Raw genomic sequence first — 17,560 nt, 5'->3', positions numbered from 1 at the left:
ATATTTCTATGAGGCACATTTTCCCCGTATCATTAGCCTAAAGGCTGAGGGTATAAAAATCTAAAATAGTCACAAAAAATATTTTTAAATCAAATATTCCGTGCTAATTTTGCTTTAAAATAATTTTCGACAAAATGCTGACCATTTGAGGTGGAGAAGGTACCAGATGTATTGACCGATATTTCTCTTCTGTGAAATTGATTATCGGTGTCAAAATTTTTTTTTTAATTCGAATCTACACTAATTCGACAATGTCCATACAAAATTCCAAGAAAATCTCAAAAACTCTTAAAAAAAATAGCCGATTTATTATGTCCGCATCAAGTGACGGCTAGAGGCATTCCCTCCTTAAGTTTGAAAATATGCAGTTTACAGTGTGAAAAGTTTGACTGAAACCAGACAGCCGCATATTTATCGACTCAAAATTGACTGATACGATGCGGCACATTTTAGACTGAAGGCATACAAATCTAGGCTCTGATAGAAGAAATATAATCTTATAACTAGTCATAGACTAAATCGAGGAAGATAAGTTTATATTTCTTCTATCAGAGCCTAGATTTGTATACCCTCAGCAAGTTTGTAATATTTCGGAAAATATGTCATAAGCTACATCAGTATGTTTTATTTTTATTTATTTCACTTGTTTATTAATATTTTATTGTACAATTGATAAGAAAAAAAAAAAAACAATTCATTTATAATAGTAAAACAAAAAAAAACTTGTACAATTTGTTAAAAAATATATATTGATTTTATGTCAATTACAGGTCAATGGAATATTTGTTATTCAACCAAGAATTGGTATATTTAATAAATAGTCAAATTATTCGATTATTTTCTGTATAAAAAAATATAAAATAAAAATATAATTTCCTGTATCATATATATAAAAAATGGATATGGTCATGTTAAATTTAATGGTATTTTAGATTGTCATTTTCATTTTAATACAATTAAAATGAAAAAATTACAATTTATGTTATGTAGTTGTTAGTTTATTTTAGTTATCATATTTATGGTATTATGGCCAAAAAACATACCCAGAAGGCAGATGTGAAGAGGAGAATCATTTTATATTCAAAGTCAAAATCTTTATGAACATTTTTTACTTTTGAAATTAGTTCCTTTCGATACATTTGCACTTCAACAAATATATTTCCCATACCTTCGAAAGATTACAACCAATATTTGTAAAGAATTTAGGTCATTGATAAAGAAAGTATACGGATTTTAATTATTGATGTTGATGTTTTTTCGTTGTCAGAGTCGTTGAATAATTTGTGTTTTTTATCGTCCTGTATTGTTGTTGTATTTATATACATAATACTAATTGAAACTAAAAATTAGTTTGTAAAAAGTTTGTAAAAAAAATTGGTCAGCATTACCCCTCCAAGATATGGAGAAGAGTTAAAGAAATTAAAATATTTCGAATATAAGTCATTGTACAATTCAGTAAAAAATAAATGTTGTCCAAATTATTAATATTTAAGTGATATACAATAATATTAAACAGACCTCCTGATCAACAGGTGATCCTCGAAAAAAAGTCATTTTACTACTTCTCTCTCACTGTCCAATAAAAATATTATATTTCTCCTTAGGAATATTATGTAGCTTACGTAAATGCTTTGTTACGGAATTACGACTGGCATATGCTTTGGAGCACAGCTTACACATATACGGATACAATTCTAAATGGGTATTTAAATGATTTTTCAATGTGCAAAACGATGCTAATGATTTTTGACAAAATTTACACATAAAATACCAACGACATTTATTGTGAGGAGAATAAGCTACCGCGTTGTTATCAACATGTCGTGGTATTTTATTCCAGAAATTATTTTCATACGAATGATAGACACCATTTAGCCACTGTGGACTTATATTTGTAAATTCTACATTGACATTTATATTACCAATGCCAGCGGGTACATTGGAAAATTTAATGCGTAAATGTTCAAATTTAGTTTGTGTTAATGTTTTTTCAATATATTCTGAATCGGGTGTATATTGGCTGGTAGTTCGTGGTAATGTTTCATAACCCGACGATGGAGCATTGGATGGTAAAGATGTTGAAGAGGATGATTGGCTGATGCTACTACTACTGCTTGACGATGATGATGTGGTGGTTTGTTGACTCTTTGTAGAGGATAGCTTAGAGCTGATTGAAGCGTATGTGGATGTAGACAAGGATGATGAGGATGCTGGTAATGATGACGATGCGGAACTAGAAAAGGAAGATGATCTGGAACAATATGATGTCGTTGAACTAACAGACCCATTTCTTTTGGACCTGTACACAGCTGTTGTGCGCTGTGAAATACTTCGTGTTACCACAACATTTCGGCTAACGTTATTAATACGTCGATTGCGACTTTGTGTTTGTCGCAAGGTGTAACCACTAACGGTTGTCCAAGAGGTCCTACCATTATCATTGTTTCTCTTAAAGCAATTATCATTTTTTCCTCGGGATATGTTTCTTAGGTTATATGAATTGTGGTTTACACAAGTGGTCTTTATGGGGAAAAGGGGGGTACTGGTAAAAACCATGACTATTAAATAGAAAAGAAAATCCACCTACCTTATTTTGTTGTTGATGTTGTTTGTGGGTGGTTACATTGTTAGTAGCATTGGTTGTTGTTGCTGTAGTTCGCAAAAGATTACTTTGCAATTTCAAATATTGTGAACGTAGAATCTATAAAATATTGGAAAAAGTTAGCAATTTATGAGAAATATGATTACAGCTGCAAAAACTTACCCGCATTTTGAAGCTGCCTACGATAATTTGCAAAAATCTTTCAATTCATCAAATTCAATTTCCATTCATAAATAAGTCACCTTCAAATAATAAAATCGAATTACACCATGTACCCGATTCGATCGAATATAAACACATTACGCGAACTACTTTTCGAACGCACACGACAATTTCACATTCAATATATTTTTGTCCAAAAACGAAAACAAATTGTAATAAATTGGAAATTGAATGAAATTAATTTTTTTCAGAAAATGACATGAACTGGCAAACTAAATACTATCGTCCAATGAAATGTATCAATTAAAGCGCCAATAACGGTTCTTTACTATAAACAGTGATGCCAATTATTTGTTGTGTGTGTGCGTAGTTTCGCCTACCTATTACACGGCGTAAAGTGTTGCTCATGGGTAAGGAAAATATAATAAGGTAGATACATCCACGGTATAATTATTACAAGGTAAGGCACAGCTACCAACTGATTACAATTTTTTTCTCAACGTGGCTTGTTCCATCAAATCAAAATACATATTTTGTGTATGTGTGCGTATTGTTTTGAATACTACGTCCAAGGTGTATTAAATAAGGTGTAAGTGACAATCATATGGTTTCAAAGTTTTTTTCTTCTTTGTTTGTGAATCTAATTGTCAAACATATTTTTGAAATATTTTTTGAAAATCTTAAAACTTTAAAACAAATGCGAAGATGAATAGTTTTTGGAACAAAGATTTTATAAATGTGAAGTGATCATTTCTTAACTTCCCAAAGAACCAAATTTAGAGCCCTGCCGCGAATCATTTCAAGCACTTACAACAGGATATATATTTTGTTTATGGGCTATAGCATGAATTTGTGGGAATTTTTACAAGAATTTGGCTCAAGGCTACCCACCGACAAAATTCCTACAAATAAAAAGATTTAATGCATAGGCGAAAATCTGAAATAGCAGCGAATGTTTACCACCCACTTCTATTTCTTCAGGTTTAGAAAGCAATATGTAGAAGTAATTTTGATTGTATAAGAAATTCAGTTGCACATCTTGCATTAGAATCTGTCGATGGCGAAGTTGTTTACCGAGGTCCAGCCAACCACCTCAATTTTATATTTAGATGTGTAGGTTCCAAGTGAAGTTGTCCACAAGATCCGGACAATCACCTCAATTTTATATTTGGAAGGGCAGCTTTGGAAGTCGATTTTCGGGTAGTACGCACCACGGCAATATAAAAATAATGGCGTTTCCTATCAGGATGGGTGCAATTTTTCGAACATTTTCTGGGTATGTTAATAAACTATAGTTCCGTTCCAGAACCAAAAAGAATCTACTCATTTTACATGTTTTGCAACTTTTTACTTGAAAACCGTTCCTTAACCCACAAAACTGGTAAAACATTGAATCAGATTTAAGAGAGCACAAAACAAAATGGCGTTCTCTTTGTAAACTTTTTACTCGAGAAATTTGGCCGAGTAAAAATGGTAAACGGAAATGCCATGGTATAATAATAGAAGGTAACAGCAAGTGTTGTTGTACAAAAAACGATACAACAACCACATGGAAATTTGTTGTTGTAAGTTCTACTAGTGTCAACTCATTTGACAGAAAAATGTAAACAAACAAACAAATTATCATCAAATTATTTTTATTTTGAAAATGAAATATTTTCGAATCCTCAAAATAAAAATTGAAAAATATGAATGAAAATCTATCAAATTTATATTTCTATCGCTTCCATATCTTTCCTATAATTGAGCCATTGCCATATATATGTGTAACACATATACAAATGCAGGGAATAGCGAGTTGTTCCTTGAAGAAAGATTTGCTTCCTCAAACTTTCCCAGCAGGCAGATTGAGTGAGTTGAATACGGGAGCACATTTAATAAAGAACAATTACAAATTGTATGCGTTCCCAATTTTCCTGTTGGGTGATTTTTAAAAACATAATTTGTCAAATTCATATTGACACTAGTATTACGTTGGAATCCAATCAGCTGGGACTTGCTGTTACCTTTTATAATTGTATCATGCGGAAATGCCTACTTCTGATTGGCTGTTATGTTGATTTTGAAGTATTGCCATCTAATTTTGGCATATTTACTAGATTTGCGTTCCCGAACTTTTCAAATTATGTTGTACTCTGAGAGCAATTTTGAAATGTTTCCCTTTTACTAGATTTACTATTAAAAAGTACTGTAACAGACCAAAAATTATCATATTTGGGGTTCTGAGAATTCTCAAGTAAAGGACTAAGCAGAATGCTCGTGTTACACAACAACCACAAGGAAACGATAACACAAACGATCGAAGTTGATGTGCGCTGCGTTTCGAAGATAAATATATTTTGCGTGCGTTAACGCGATAACAAAAAACTCTCAACGCGAACATTCTGATTAGCCCTTAACTGAGGTGAAGCTATTACATCTAGGTAAAACCACTGTTTGGTGCGCTCTTTGACCCGAGGGTGTGACTGGACCTTACTTCTTACTTTTCACCGTCAATTCGGAGTGTTATGGTCTATTTGCTTTCTGTTAAAGAACCCGACTTGAAGAATATGTGGTTTCATCATATGCCACACAACTCGGACAAGTATGACTTTATTTCAGGAGACATTTACAGAAGCTTAAAATTTCTTCGTGGCGATATTAACTGACCTTCAAGGTCATTCAATTTAATACCATTAGACTTTTTATGGGGCTACGCGATAGACCGACTCTCAATCATTTAGGTTAGGTTTGGGGATTTGCAGTCAAAAATGTGGCTCACTCATTGTGATCATCCATGAAAGATATGGAGAGATCTGTAGGGGAGAAAAGGGGATAGAAAAGATAAGAAGCTAACAAGGAAGTATGAAATAGTTTCGATGGCTATAGAAATTGGACAGAAAACATATTACGTGCTAAGGTAGCACTTTCCTAACCACTTTAAGTTGTTAATGATTCTGTAGATTAAAGCAGGTTTCATAGTTAAAAAGAAGTTTAGACACAGTGGAAACCGAGCACCGACTTGTCTGTGCCGTCTGTAGGCCAGGACTGGACAACGAAACAGGAGATGCTCAATTGTCTCCGTCTCCTCCTCGTCAACACAGAGTCTGCAGTAATCAGTAACATCATGTTCCCATTTACTGGTAAAGGCCCTAATATTGCAATGACGAGTAATGACCCCTGACATTAGTCTAATTTCAGCTTTGATCTGGTTCAACAGTGAGTTTGTTCTCTTGGTTGACAGAGTCGGCAAGATAGATATTGGCACATTGCACCTAGGTTCGTTGTGCCAGAGTTCATTGGCTCGTTCGAAGAGCGCCTCAACGTTCCGAAAAAGATGACAGATGGGTGGTTTGATTGAGCCAACGATTGATAGATCTATAGATTGATAGTAGCCAGCCTTCGGCTGGACATTTACGACTTCCTCCTATGGGCAGTTGGAAAATGGAGCTACGCGAGCAGAATTTTCTTTAAATTAAATTGTTTTTAAGTAGCCGGGCTTCGGTTGTAGATTTAAGACTTTCTTCTATGGACAGGTGGAAAAGTGGGGTAGGCTAGCAGATTTTCCTTTAATTTCAAATTTAACCTCAACCCTTACACTACATAAGACAAAGCGATATGAGAACAAAATGGGCTTATTTTCAAACATAAACATGGATAGTCCTATTTTCCTTTAACATGTCCGATGTAAACTATACCTAACACCTTTAATACGCTTATTGGCCTAAACATACCCTCAACATGATACGTCGTTGCGTTCGTACTATGGTTTATGTCCATGATATTACGCCGACTCTTAATTCCAATTAGAAAACGTTGGCAACCCCCCTTTTCTTATATGGCAATCACTTGGCAACACTAAACCCTTCATCGTTTTCCAACACTACTACTCATCTTCATTTTCTTTTGTGTGGTTTTATATTTGTCGGGATCGGGATCGGTGTTGAGAGTTTCTCTCTCTTGAGAGAGTAATTAGAGTTGCGCTATTTTTAATTTTGTAACAAGCGTACTTTTTGTTCACAAAAGATACGAATTGACATAAACGTACCAAAACAAAAATTATATTTTTTATTATTCGTGAATACATTTACGCTTAAATTATAACATATATTATTTATGCAAACAACTGGTATAAATATTGGTCAATATTTCTCGATAATTATGATTTATTATCATTTGAAGTATAATTTTAGGTACCTTTTCGTACTTTTTTGTTCCTACCTGTGGCAATGTTTTCCAACACAATTCACAATTTACCACTGAGAGAGAGAGAGAGACTCTCAACACCGATCCCGATCCCGGCAAATATAAAACCACGCTTTTCGGTGTAAACATTAAACCCCAATTTTATAATTTTCACTTTTCAACAACAAATGGAATAAACAAAACGGGGTGAAAGACAGTGCAAAGCGAATGCCGCAATAACAGAAAAAAGATATTCCGTTCAGCAGTTAATGGCATTCCAATTTGTTTCATTTGTGGTTTGTTTGGGAAGTGCTGTTTGGAGAGAAAAGCTTGATACAACAAACAAACGAATGAAAAACAACAATTTCTGTACGGTTGCAAATTAATTGGTATGAGTGCGAGTGGATGTGTGCTGCGTGTGTTTCTGTATGTGGAAGCAGGCAAAATTGTTGAGGAAAGTTGCAAAGGAATTTTGTGAGGAAAAGAAAAGACAACATCTTTTAAGTGAACATTCGGTGACGAATTTTCGGCAAGTCTAGCAGCGGTAAGCACCGCTTATATTCAGTGGATGTTGGGAATGAAATAGAATCAGCCTAGAATATTAGAAAAAAAAAACAAAAACTGCCGCAGCAATTTGAAACGCAATTTTTGTGTGTGTCGCAACAAACATTAGTGCTTCTTTTGAAAACCAAACAACAAACAAGGGGCGCGCCCCATTTCTGAATTTGAAAGCAGAACCGAAAAAAAAAACAAGAAGAGAAGATACTGACCGACCAACCGACCATCCAATTGATATACATTCGCCGCCGTGTTCACTAGTGTTTCGGTAAAGAGTGTTGGCTGGTTGAATCATTTCATTTGGCGTTGTGTCTTCTGCCGCTGGATTTTTGTTTTAGCTGCTGCCCTGTTTTCTGTGTGTTGATTTCATTTTGTCTTCTCCTCCATTCCATCTTTGTTGCTTACAGTTAGCACCAGCAGCAGTCCATCCAACAAACTAAGAAGTGCTAACATTTCATTACTAATTGTAGGCATATTTTAGTGTTTAATCACTTTTGTGTAAGTATTCTGGAATAGTTCAACAAGTTGTGTTTGATCTACAATGAAGTTTTTCTTTACAGGTTTTCCATTGGCAATAGAATTTACAAAATGACCGGTGAAATGGATGCTAAAATGAAATTAAAACGTTATTGCTATCTGGGCGGATTTGAACCGGTGTATGTCCACTTGAGAGGATCGCTGTCTGTGGAAAAATATTGGCCTTTGGTTTCCGAACTGATCAAAGGTTTAGATGATAGCGTAATGTTACCATTTTTCAAGGACATCTTAAATGATCACACACTTATACGACGTGATGAGGTATGTTTGTGTATGTTTATCGTTTGTGTTAATCTAAGAAAAAGAAAAAAAAAAAAATAGTTTTAGCACTAATTAAAAGGAGGGATCATATGATTTGACCTATTTTTGCCTTCTATATTTTACACGGTTTATGTCCCTTACGTTAGTGTTTCCATACGGCATTAAGCCTCGTATGAAATATATTACAATTAAATTGCTAAATTTGAAGTAGCATATCCTTAAATAACCGAGCAATTCTAAAAACTATTGATACCGCCTTCGGTTCGAAACGAATTTTCATGATGATGTGCAGACGGATGGATGGACACAAACCTTCCTTAGTGTGCATCTCAACATTTCTTTTCTACTTTAGCTTGTAGTCAAGGACTGCTCCAAGGTATTTTGCTACTAAGGAAAGGGTTAAAGTTACTCCACCCAAAGATGGCAGGCGGAGGTTTGGGATCTTGCCCTTCTTTGTGAAGAGTACCAATTCTGTCTTGGTGGATTTTAAGCCAAGAACATTACCTTGGGCCCAGTTAGATAGAGTTGATAAGGCACCAGAGATGGTCCGTCAGAAACAGCGACGTAACTGACATACATTTTAGACGTATAATAAATACGTCGGAAACCCACCAGAAACATTAGGTTTTTGACAAAATATCTATTTCCATTAAATAATTTGGAAATTACGTACGGTTTAAAAAAATCCATACACAATTTCTAAATTTTCTCCTCCAAAAAGTTTTAGAATTTTTTTTATCAGTTTTATATATATATATACATATGTTAAAATAAAGTATATTCTTGAAATTAACTGCTTATGGTAATACGATTCAAATATATGAAGTTTACTACATTTATTACATTTTATACACGTATATGACGTTTTCGACGTTTACTCCTTTTTGACAGTCGAAAACATAAAAAATCGTCACACGGACCAAAGCAAACTGCATTATATCAGAGATAATCGACAGAAATTTCCCGCGGACGATGTGATCCGAAGGATGCCCATGTAGGGATCCTGGTTACAACTGTATACTTTATTCTTGTGGAAATCGGTATTTCCGGAGGTATGGGCCTTTGAAAGTATTGTATTTTCTCATCATTTTTTAAATTTACTAATGCAATGTTGGTATCAATTTCAATCGTTTGATAGTATACCATTGTAATCAGCGGACCAAGGACTATATGCAGTAAAATTTTCAAAACGATCCGCAAGGTGCCCTAAGCTGTTCATCTCCGCTGACTAACAGGTCTACACCGTCGGAGAGAGAGGTGTAGTAACATTTTTAGTGTCTTGATTAGAAAGGAAGAAAAACTAATCTTGGTCTGTAGCCCTTAGATAGAGTGTGACTTTTCGGGATAAAGGTTACGGTTACCTCTTTCAATAAACTTTGTGTGTACGATAAAACCAGAAACACGCAACAAATGCCATGTTCCCTAGTTCGAACCATATGTCGACGTATTTGTTGCACATCACCATTTTGATCCATACAAACAGGCATACAAATATCAAGAGTCTCTATTCCGGAGTTTGCTCACGTACCATCAGTTCGCTTAACACTACCTATCGATTTGGAACCTTAGATATTACTCTGCGAAATCTGCTTCGTTAACTCCTTCCCTGTCTACGTGAAGCAGAGCTGAATGCTAACGGCGCGTCCACAGGTTGTGGATAGTGGGAAGGCCAATAAATTAATAATCAGTCGCGGCCAGCGGGTATGGGGGAGAGTGTCAGAAGAAATGACTGCGCGCCTATGATCCCAGGACTGACCAGACGCCTTCAAATATTTAATTCCAAGGTCTAACAAATTGAGATGCTGTTTTAACATCAAACTTATCCCAGTTTGTCCTCCGGGGTTTTCTATAGGGTTTCAGTTTTACTCTAGAGGTGAGAATATGGAATAATATCCTGTGGTCCGAAAAGTAGTATTTTGTAGATACATTCCAGTTCCTAACCCCAGAATCGTTCATGTTTGAAAGGGTGATGTCTATTTATGAACGTCGATATGTTGCCCCTTTTACATATCCTCAGGCGCCTCAAAGACGAAATCAGGCAAGAACTGTGAGGGGTCACGCGTTACCCGTACTGTGGCTCGTGTACTGTGGCTGAAATTTAAAAGAAGCATCAAATGTAGTTATTTTTTAGCTAATATACAGATTATTTTCTGGATGCCTTTCTAATGGCTCTCCCTCGGTCCGACTTTGATATTACCCTGCCCTCGATACTATCTTGGCCTCCTTCGTAGTGAAGGATGGTGAAAGGAACTTCTCAGCAATCAGAGATCCCGTAGAGGTATCAGAAGTCCCCACCATTATCGTCCCGGTTATGCTAAGACTAATAACAGCCTTCCGTCCTTTGGAGCGGCTACTGTGGTCGACTTGAAACGTGACATAGGTATTCTTTTAATTAAGAAGAAACTCGCAATGTCATTCGGATAGTTGCGAGATAACTTTCGAATGGATTTGAGGTTGCTCTTAATCAGAACGAATCCCTTGTCGTTTATAGAGTCCTGTCCCGTTCGATTATCCGGTTGTAGAATTATCTGCTCTCCGGCATTTTTTGTGGTAGTTTCCGGTGTTAAGGGAAGGTCATCAGCATCAGCCTCTACATCCACGTTCATTTGGCTTAGAAATCTCGAAGCATAGCATGGATTGCATCTTTCTCATCATCGTGGAAGACTTACCTTGATTTAGAGCAGTCACTAGGTTAGCCATTATGTTAATCACGATGGTATCCATAGCATCTATCTCGTCTGTCAATGGTGTGTCATCCCAGAGATGAGTCGGTGGGATACTCTCCTGACTAAGGCGGAGGGAGCCGGTTTCCAAAATAAGTTCGCGAGTAAGGTCCGTATACCTCTTTAGGCTTATCTTGACATCAATTTATGAAAAACTCAATATTAATAGCGCTCAATCTCAAAATGGGCACGATTTATTTTTGCTTATAGATTTTTTCGCTGAAATGTCTTTTGGGTTTCAATGAATAGTAGTCCTCCTCTAATAAAATATTCTTTCTGACGTGTAAACTCTATCCGAAGAAGAAAAAAACTTAATTTCCTCATGTATGTTATTTACCTTGAGGGGACACCCAGTTGTAGTTTCTGAGGTATGCGGCCCACATCTGAAAATGCTCGAATATAACACCAAGAGTCTTGGGACTTATGAGAAAAATTGTGTCCCATCCGCAGTTCTACTCATTGTATGCCTTATTATTGTTTACTTTTTGATCAAATCCAAAAACGTTTAACTTTTTGGGGAGCTTTTTTTAATAAAAATACTTTATACCTACATACATTTAATTCGCAAATTTTCTATTTCAGATACTTTTTGTGTATGCCTCATATTTGGCCGCCGATATTGACATCAAATGGAAAACAGCAATGCGTATAGCATTCCCTGCACTCGTACACAGCGATGACGATCTATTTCTCTTTTGCAAATACGCACTACACATTGCTAAATTAGAAAATCACAAAGGATTTTCAAGAACAGTGCGCAAAGCAATTACAGCGTGGTATGAAATGCGTACCCCCGAAGCCATACGAACAATGTGGATGTGTCATCGTGGTTTACATGGATTAACACATAAAGCTCTGATTAAATTATGTCATATCTCAGATGGTACAATTGGCTCACCAGAAGTGTCGACATTGTTCTTTAAAACTTGCACTGAATTGATAAATGAATCGGAACAACAAACAGAGACGACAAAAACAAATGGTGAAACAACAAAGGCAGCAGCTGAAGAAGAAGGAACATCAGAAAAGCCAACAACAGTATTAGGCACCACCGACTCGAATGCTAATGAAACAAAAGTAAATGATTTGAATGCACAGCCGAATGTTGCTGTCCCCAAACCAGCTGCCTCTGCATCAGATTTATGTATGGCCGTATCAAAGTTACGCATCACCAAAAAGAATCATGATGCTTTGAAAATTATTCGCAAATATAAACTGCCGTACCATCAAGTTCCTGGACACTTTTTGAGTTATGCCCCCATTATGGCTCAGCTGTTACCCAGCATGCCATATATTCAGGTATTAAAGTGTTGGCGTCGTATGGCTAAACATAAACATTTTGAAAATCAACGCATCTTCAAGTTGTGCAAATCTCGCTTGGAGAACAAGGAATTGGCACGCAAGACCAACATTCATCCGGTACAGATTTTGATAAATATGCACGATATTGGTATAGTTAGCGGAGATCTAACTAAATTACCCAATAAAAAAGTGGAATCATATAAAATGCAATATTTGGATCAATTGTATCGTGACTCATTCCAATGGCAATCGGGTTGCGGAAAGCTTCGTATGCATATTACATTGAATTTGCAAAGCAATTATAAGAAGAGTAAGTGTGGATTGACCTATTTCTTCAGTTATTTTGCTAATGCTGTTGTTGTACCCCTTCATTTTAGAATTCTTAAAGAATCATCGCAAATTGACCTACTACGATGCTTGCTTGGCTCTTGCCTTTGGCTATTCGAAGCGTGAGGCATTGGTGGATGTTTTCCATTGGTATGAGGATAAAATGAAATTGAAAAAGATTATCTACGATAAGAATGCGACAACACATTTGGGTTTTACTGCATACGATGTGGTTGAGGTTGGTTTCCTAATTATTTGGTTATGTTTTCTTTTTTGGGATCTAATAAACTTGTTTTTCTTTCTATTGTTTAATTTTTTGTTTTCAATTTCCTTTTTTCAGAATCAAAAGAACAATCAACGTTTAGTCACCCCTATTTTGAATGCTATGTCAAGCCAACAAGTTTATGATGTATTTTTGTGTATTGTTCCAACGGCTGGCCGTTGCAATCCAAATAAAAATTCCGAATTTTTATGCAAATTTTTGGATAAATATCGTCAAACGAAAAATTCCAAAGCAAAGTGAGTACAAAGCATTATTTATGTGTAATAAATCATAATGTACATACATGTGATGGGGTGAATTCCAAATATTTTCTTGAAATGTTGCTGGGAAATATTTTTAAGTTGCAAGCTATTTAAATTAGATTAATGAAGAATAAGCAATATTTAAAATGTCCGTTTTAAAAATACATAAAAAATATAATGCAAACAATCCAGGAGTTCTTCAGTGTCAATGTCTGTCACTTCTGTCAGTAACATGACTGTCGCCTTAACCCACTCTGCTACATAATCACATTTAGTTAGTCGCTCTTAGCCTTTACATCAATGGATCAAGAGCCAAGATGCGCGCGCTTAAATTCTGCCCGCAATTCGTGTTATCTCCTGCAGTCAACAATAATTCCTCAGAAGAGCGAGAATAAGTTGCCTCATGCTGCTACAGAGCAATATCCAGGGAGTCTTCGTCCACGACGTCATCTTCTTTGTCGGAGTACGGAACTCCACCGCAGTCTCCTCAACAGCAGCCCAATATGCAGCATTTAACATCACATGTTGCTGTTCCTACTCCTGACAGTGAATCATTTCTGCAATTAAATTGCAAAGGTCTTCGAGGAAAAATAGACGAGACAGTTGAAATCATGAATCGGAAGAATACATCGGTCGCGGCGGTGCAGGAAACCAAGCTCAATGGCAATTTTAGCCTTAGTGATGATTAAAACGTTCTGAGGAAGAATCGCACCAGAAGTAGAGGTGGGGGCCTAGTATTGCTTATACAAATCTCTGTTCCTAACTCGCTTGAGCTAGACTCTAGTGACCCATACATGGAATATGTGATATGTGGTAAATGTGGTACTATCGAGGTAGAGGTGTTTAACGTAGCAGTAATTGGTCTAACAAATGAGCGTGATGAGCTCCGTCAATGTAATCCAGCAGATCCCACGGTCAGGGAACTCGCGTTGGAGGTCAGCAAATTAGTTGTGGAATAAATGCTTGGAGCATCTGAGGGGTTGCAACAACGTAACCGATGTGAAAAACTATGGACAACGGTTAAGTCGCTCTCGAACCATGGTAAGAAGGATGAACATTGCCTCAGTCACATTTAAAGACGAAACTTTGACTGATCCGAAGAGATGCCCTAGCATTTTAACCGCCAGTTTGTCGAGCATCCCTGGAGCGACAAGTCGAAGCGAAGGGTACTACGTCGTAAAAGATCTCTTCCCGCAGAGGAGGTACCACCACAGTTTACATTGGGTGATCACGTTGGTGGTCAGATTAGTCGCGGAGCATAAGCGAAATAAATGGTTGGAGCATCTGAAGAGATGCAACATCGGAATCGGTATGAGTTAAACTGTGGACTGGTTTAAGTAGCTCTCGAACTCTGGTAAGAAGGATACATTTAACGACGAAACTGTGACGGATCCGAAGAGATACGCAATTTATTTTAACCGACAGTTTGTCGAGCATCCCGAGAGTGAAAGGGCGAAGCGAAGAGTAAAGTGTCGTATAAAATTTGTCCCCGTCGAGGAGGTACCTCCACAGTATACAATTGGTATTCACGTTGGAGGTCAGACTAGTCGCGGAGCATAAGCGAAATAAATGGTTGAAGCATCTGAAGCGTTGCAACATCGGAACCGGTGTGAGTAAACTGTGAGCAGAGGTGGTACCACCACAGTTTACAATGGGTGATGATGTTGCATGTGTCATCCGTGGAGCTAAGTCGCATAAAGCGTTGGGCGGTTATACTGAAACAGCTGGACGAGCCCGGAGTTGAGCACCTGACCAAAGTCCTCAATCTGTCGAAAACCACCCACATCGTCCCCGAATCCTGGGCAATGGGCAGGATACCAGCAAAGGTAAATCATACAGGCCGATTTCACTTTTGTCACCAGTAGCGAAGACTCTTGAGGTATTACTCCTCCACAGCATTTGGGAAAGGTATCCAAAAGCCTTGGATACAGTCAATCATCCCATATGAGGACGTCGACAGCATATTATCCACAATTATATATGTGGACGCCAGTCGTACATGGTGTTCCGGAATAAGAAGTTCAAACCCCGTAGAGTGAATCAGGGAGTTACTCAGGGTTGAGTGGTATCTCTGGAACTGTTTAGCCTCTACTTTTGTGGCATTCCACTCCTTCAAGACGGCATTGAGATCGTTACGTATGCAGAAGATTGTACGATCAAGGCTTCGGGTGCTATGGTTGAGGACAAATGAGTAAGGTTGAACGCCGATTTAGCAGCCTTCTTCCACGTGAAGAATATGGAAATATCAGCCACTAATCAGAAAGAGGTCCAACCTAATAAAAGGTAGCCTCTAGATCAAGTTGCCTATCGTGCAGGTCTAAATAGCATTCTCACATCGCTGAATGAATGTAGAGTGAATTCCGTTCGACCCATTGAGCTGAAGAACGTCAGCTGCCCAGACAAAACAGAGTAGTTTTGAGCCAATTACGTCCAGGATGGTGCAGTCATCTTCATTAATATTGGTCACGGATTAATGATCACGTGCAGAATATATGCCCGGCAGTTGTTACAGACCATCACACCACACTGCACTTATTCAATAGTCCATCATTCGGAAATATTTCAATTTGCATGCTAATCGGGTGTTAAATAGTGAGCTAAATATAAATCGATTTATTTATTTCAACTTCCAATGTCCAATTTTTTGCGAGTTGGTATCGGTAACCCTTTTCCTGTGACCATTTTATTGATGCGGACTGGAATATTATATACTCATAAAAAGTTAATCGGATTATAATGCATTAATAAAAATTGTAGATATTTCTTCAGCAAAATTGCTAGTCCCTGACTCCCATCGACAACAGGAAATAAAATATATGTCTCAAAAGTATTGTAGGAAACGTTGACTAATTTTCCAATAAATCACTTTTAATATCAAAATGGAATTTATTTCTTTTTTAGGTTCATCATATTGGATTTACTAAGATTCAAACCATCTATGACATATTCTCAAACACGTAATGAAAACATATTGGAAATTTGTGGTTTAGATGAGCATACACCGGAACTAATACATAATTTTGCAACCCATCGTTTTGAATAAGAAAATGGCAAGGCAGGAAATGAAGTGATGTTTGAAGAATGAAGGTATTTGAAAACGATAAAAATCGAATATTTAAATATATAAAAGAATAATTTTAAAAACTCTTATAAAATTTAAAACAAAACAAAAATATCTATTATGCTTTTTTTCTTCTTCTTCTAACAAATTGTTCTTGTGCTAAACAATATTTAAGAATAAATATTGGAACATGCATAGAAGAAGAAAAATATATATTAAAGATAATAGAAAGAAAGAAAGAAACAAACAAACAAAAACTAAACTGAGATTTAAAGAAAGAATTGAAATAAGAATTATTTTTTTCTCCTTATAAATGTATAAGAATTAATTTAAGTTTTTTTATTATTATTGATTTTGTTTTTAAGTTTTTATTAGTATTACATTTACATCATATTAATAACTCACACACACAATCACATCTACACATAACTACTCAATACCGTAATATGTACCTTTTTTACTAATTTCTGTTGAAGAATCTCCATATTTTTTTGTGTGTTTAAAACAAACATTTCGAATAAAGTTATATTTTTTTGTTACTGAAACATTAAATTATAATTAAAAAAATCAAAAACATATTCTCTCTCTATATATTTATTTAAACCATATGGATGCTAAAGAAACTTTGCCTTAAGAAAACAAAACAAACAACAAATACGTACAGTACCGAAACAAATAAAACGAAATTTCGAAGAAATAAAATAACAAAAAACAAAATTACCGATATTAAACAGAACACCGCCAATAAACAGAATCCTGCAAAAACTAAACGAAATGTTAATGTATTATTAATTATTTGTTTGTTCAAAATACACAAACGTCAAACGATTGAATCATACATATTTTGAGGTTTATTATTGACAGAAAATCTTAAAATTTTGTTCTAAACAAAATTAAAGAAAAGCAAAAACAAGTTTCTAAAACATGCGCATACCAGTACACAGATAAAATAAATTTAATTTAAGTAATAAAAGTAAAACTAGTTAAACTAAATTATTATATAAACAATCTTCCACATATACAATATATACATACACACATATATAGAACTGTTGGTCTGGACTTATAACTAAAATTGAATACAACAACAACAAGCATTTTATAGGACTTTTTCCCCCCAACAGACTATTTGGAATTTTAAATTAGATTTTATTTATTTGTGTTAATGTCAAACTATTTAAATTAGGTAGTCGTATATCAACAACAATTAAATGTGTGTTAAACAATAGAAGTATTGAAAGTATAATTAAAAAATCAAGTACTAATTAATACAAATTTACTTTATTAAATCGGCCATTACATTGGGATATCACTTAACATTATAGTTCTATCCTGACA

The 17,560-nt window shown here is 35.8% G+C and overlaps 2 protein-coding genes across 2 annotated transcripts; one reads left to right on the top strand and one right to left on the bottom strand.

Moving 5' to 3' along the window:
* Positions 1-1,569: 1,569 nt before the first annotated feature.
* On the bottom strand, positions 1,570-2,770 carry LOC133323349 (uncharacterized protein DDB_G0271670-like). Its single transcript, XM_061532289.1, has 3 exons — positions 2,765-2,770; positions 2,588-2,701; positions 1,570-2,520 (listed from the first exon to the last, which is right to left on the bottom strand). The coding sequence occupies exons 1-3, from the start codon at positions 2,768-2,770 to the stop codon at positions 1,570-1,572; spliced, it is 1,071 nt and encodes a 356-aa protein (XP_061388273.1).
* A 5,304-nt stretch (positions 2,771-8,074) lies between these two features.
* Positions 8,075-16,204, top strand: LOC133323348 (uncharacterized). The gene is made up of 5 exons (XM_061532288.1): positions 8,075-8,284; positions 11,590-12,619; positions 12,687-12,874; positions 12,977-13,155; positions 16,063-16,204. The coding sequence occupies exons 1-5, from the start codon at positions 8,075-8,077 to the stop codon at positions 16,202-16,204; spliced, it is 1,749 nt and encodes a 582-aa protein (XP_061388272.1).
* Positions 16,205-17,560: the final 1,356 nt, after the last annotated feature.

The sequence above is a fragment of the Musca vetustissima genome, unplaced genomic scaffold (assembly GCF_032173495.1).
Source record: "Musca vetustissima isolate MV318-11 ecotype Yass unplaced genomic scaffold, APGP_CSIRO_Mvet_v1 utg13423, whole genome shotgun sequence".
NCBI classification, from domain to species: Eukaryota; Metazoa; Arthropoda; class Insecta; order Diptera; family Muscidae; genus Musca; species Musca vetustissima.
The sequence above is the reverse complement of the archived record's forward strand: the minus strand, read 5'-3'. Positions and strand labels throughout refer to the sequence as shown.

Coding starts and splice junctions, on each gene's coding strand:
- LOC133323349 (XM_061532289.1), bottom strand. Junction 2,521..2,587: donor AACATCAACAACAAAATAAG/GTAGGTGGATTT, acceptor TTCCCCATAAAG/ACCACTTGTGTAAACCACAA.
- LOC133323348 (XM_061532288.1), top strand. CDS start 8,075: ATGACCGGTGAAATGGATGCTAAAATGAAATTAAAACGTTATTGCTAT. Junction 8,285..11,589: donor CACTTATACGACGTGATGAG/GTATGTTTGTGT, acceptor TTTCTATTTCAG/ATACTTTTTGTGTATGCCTC. Junction 12,875..12,976: donor CTGCATACGATGTGGTTGAG/GTTGGTTTCCTA, acceptor TCCTTTTTTCAG/AATCAAAAGAACAATCAACG.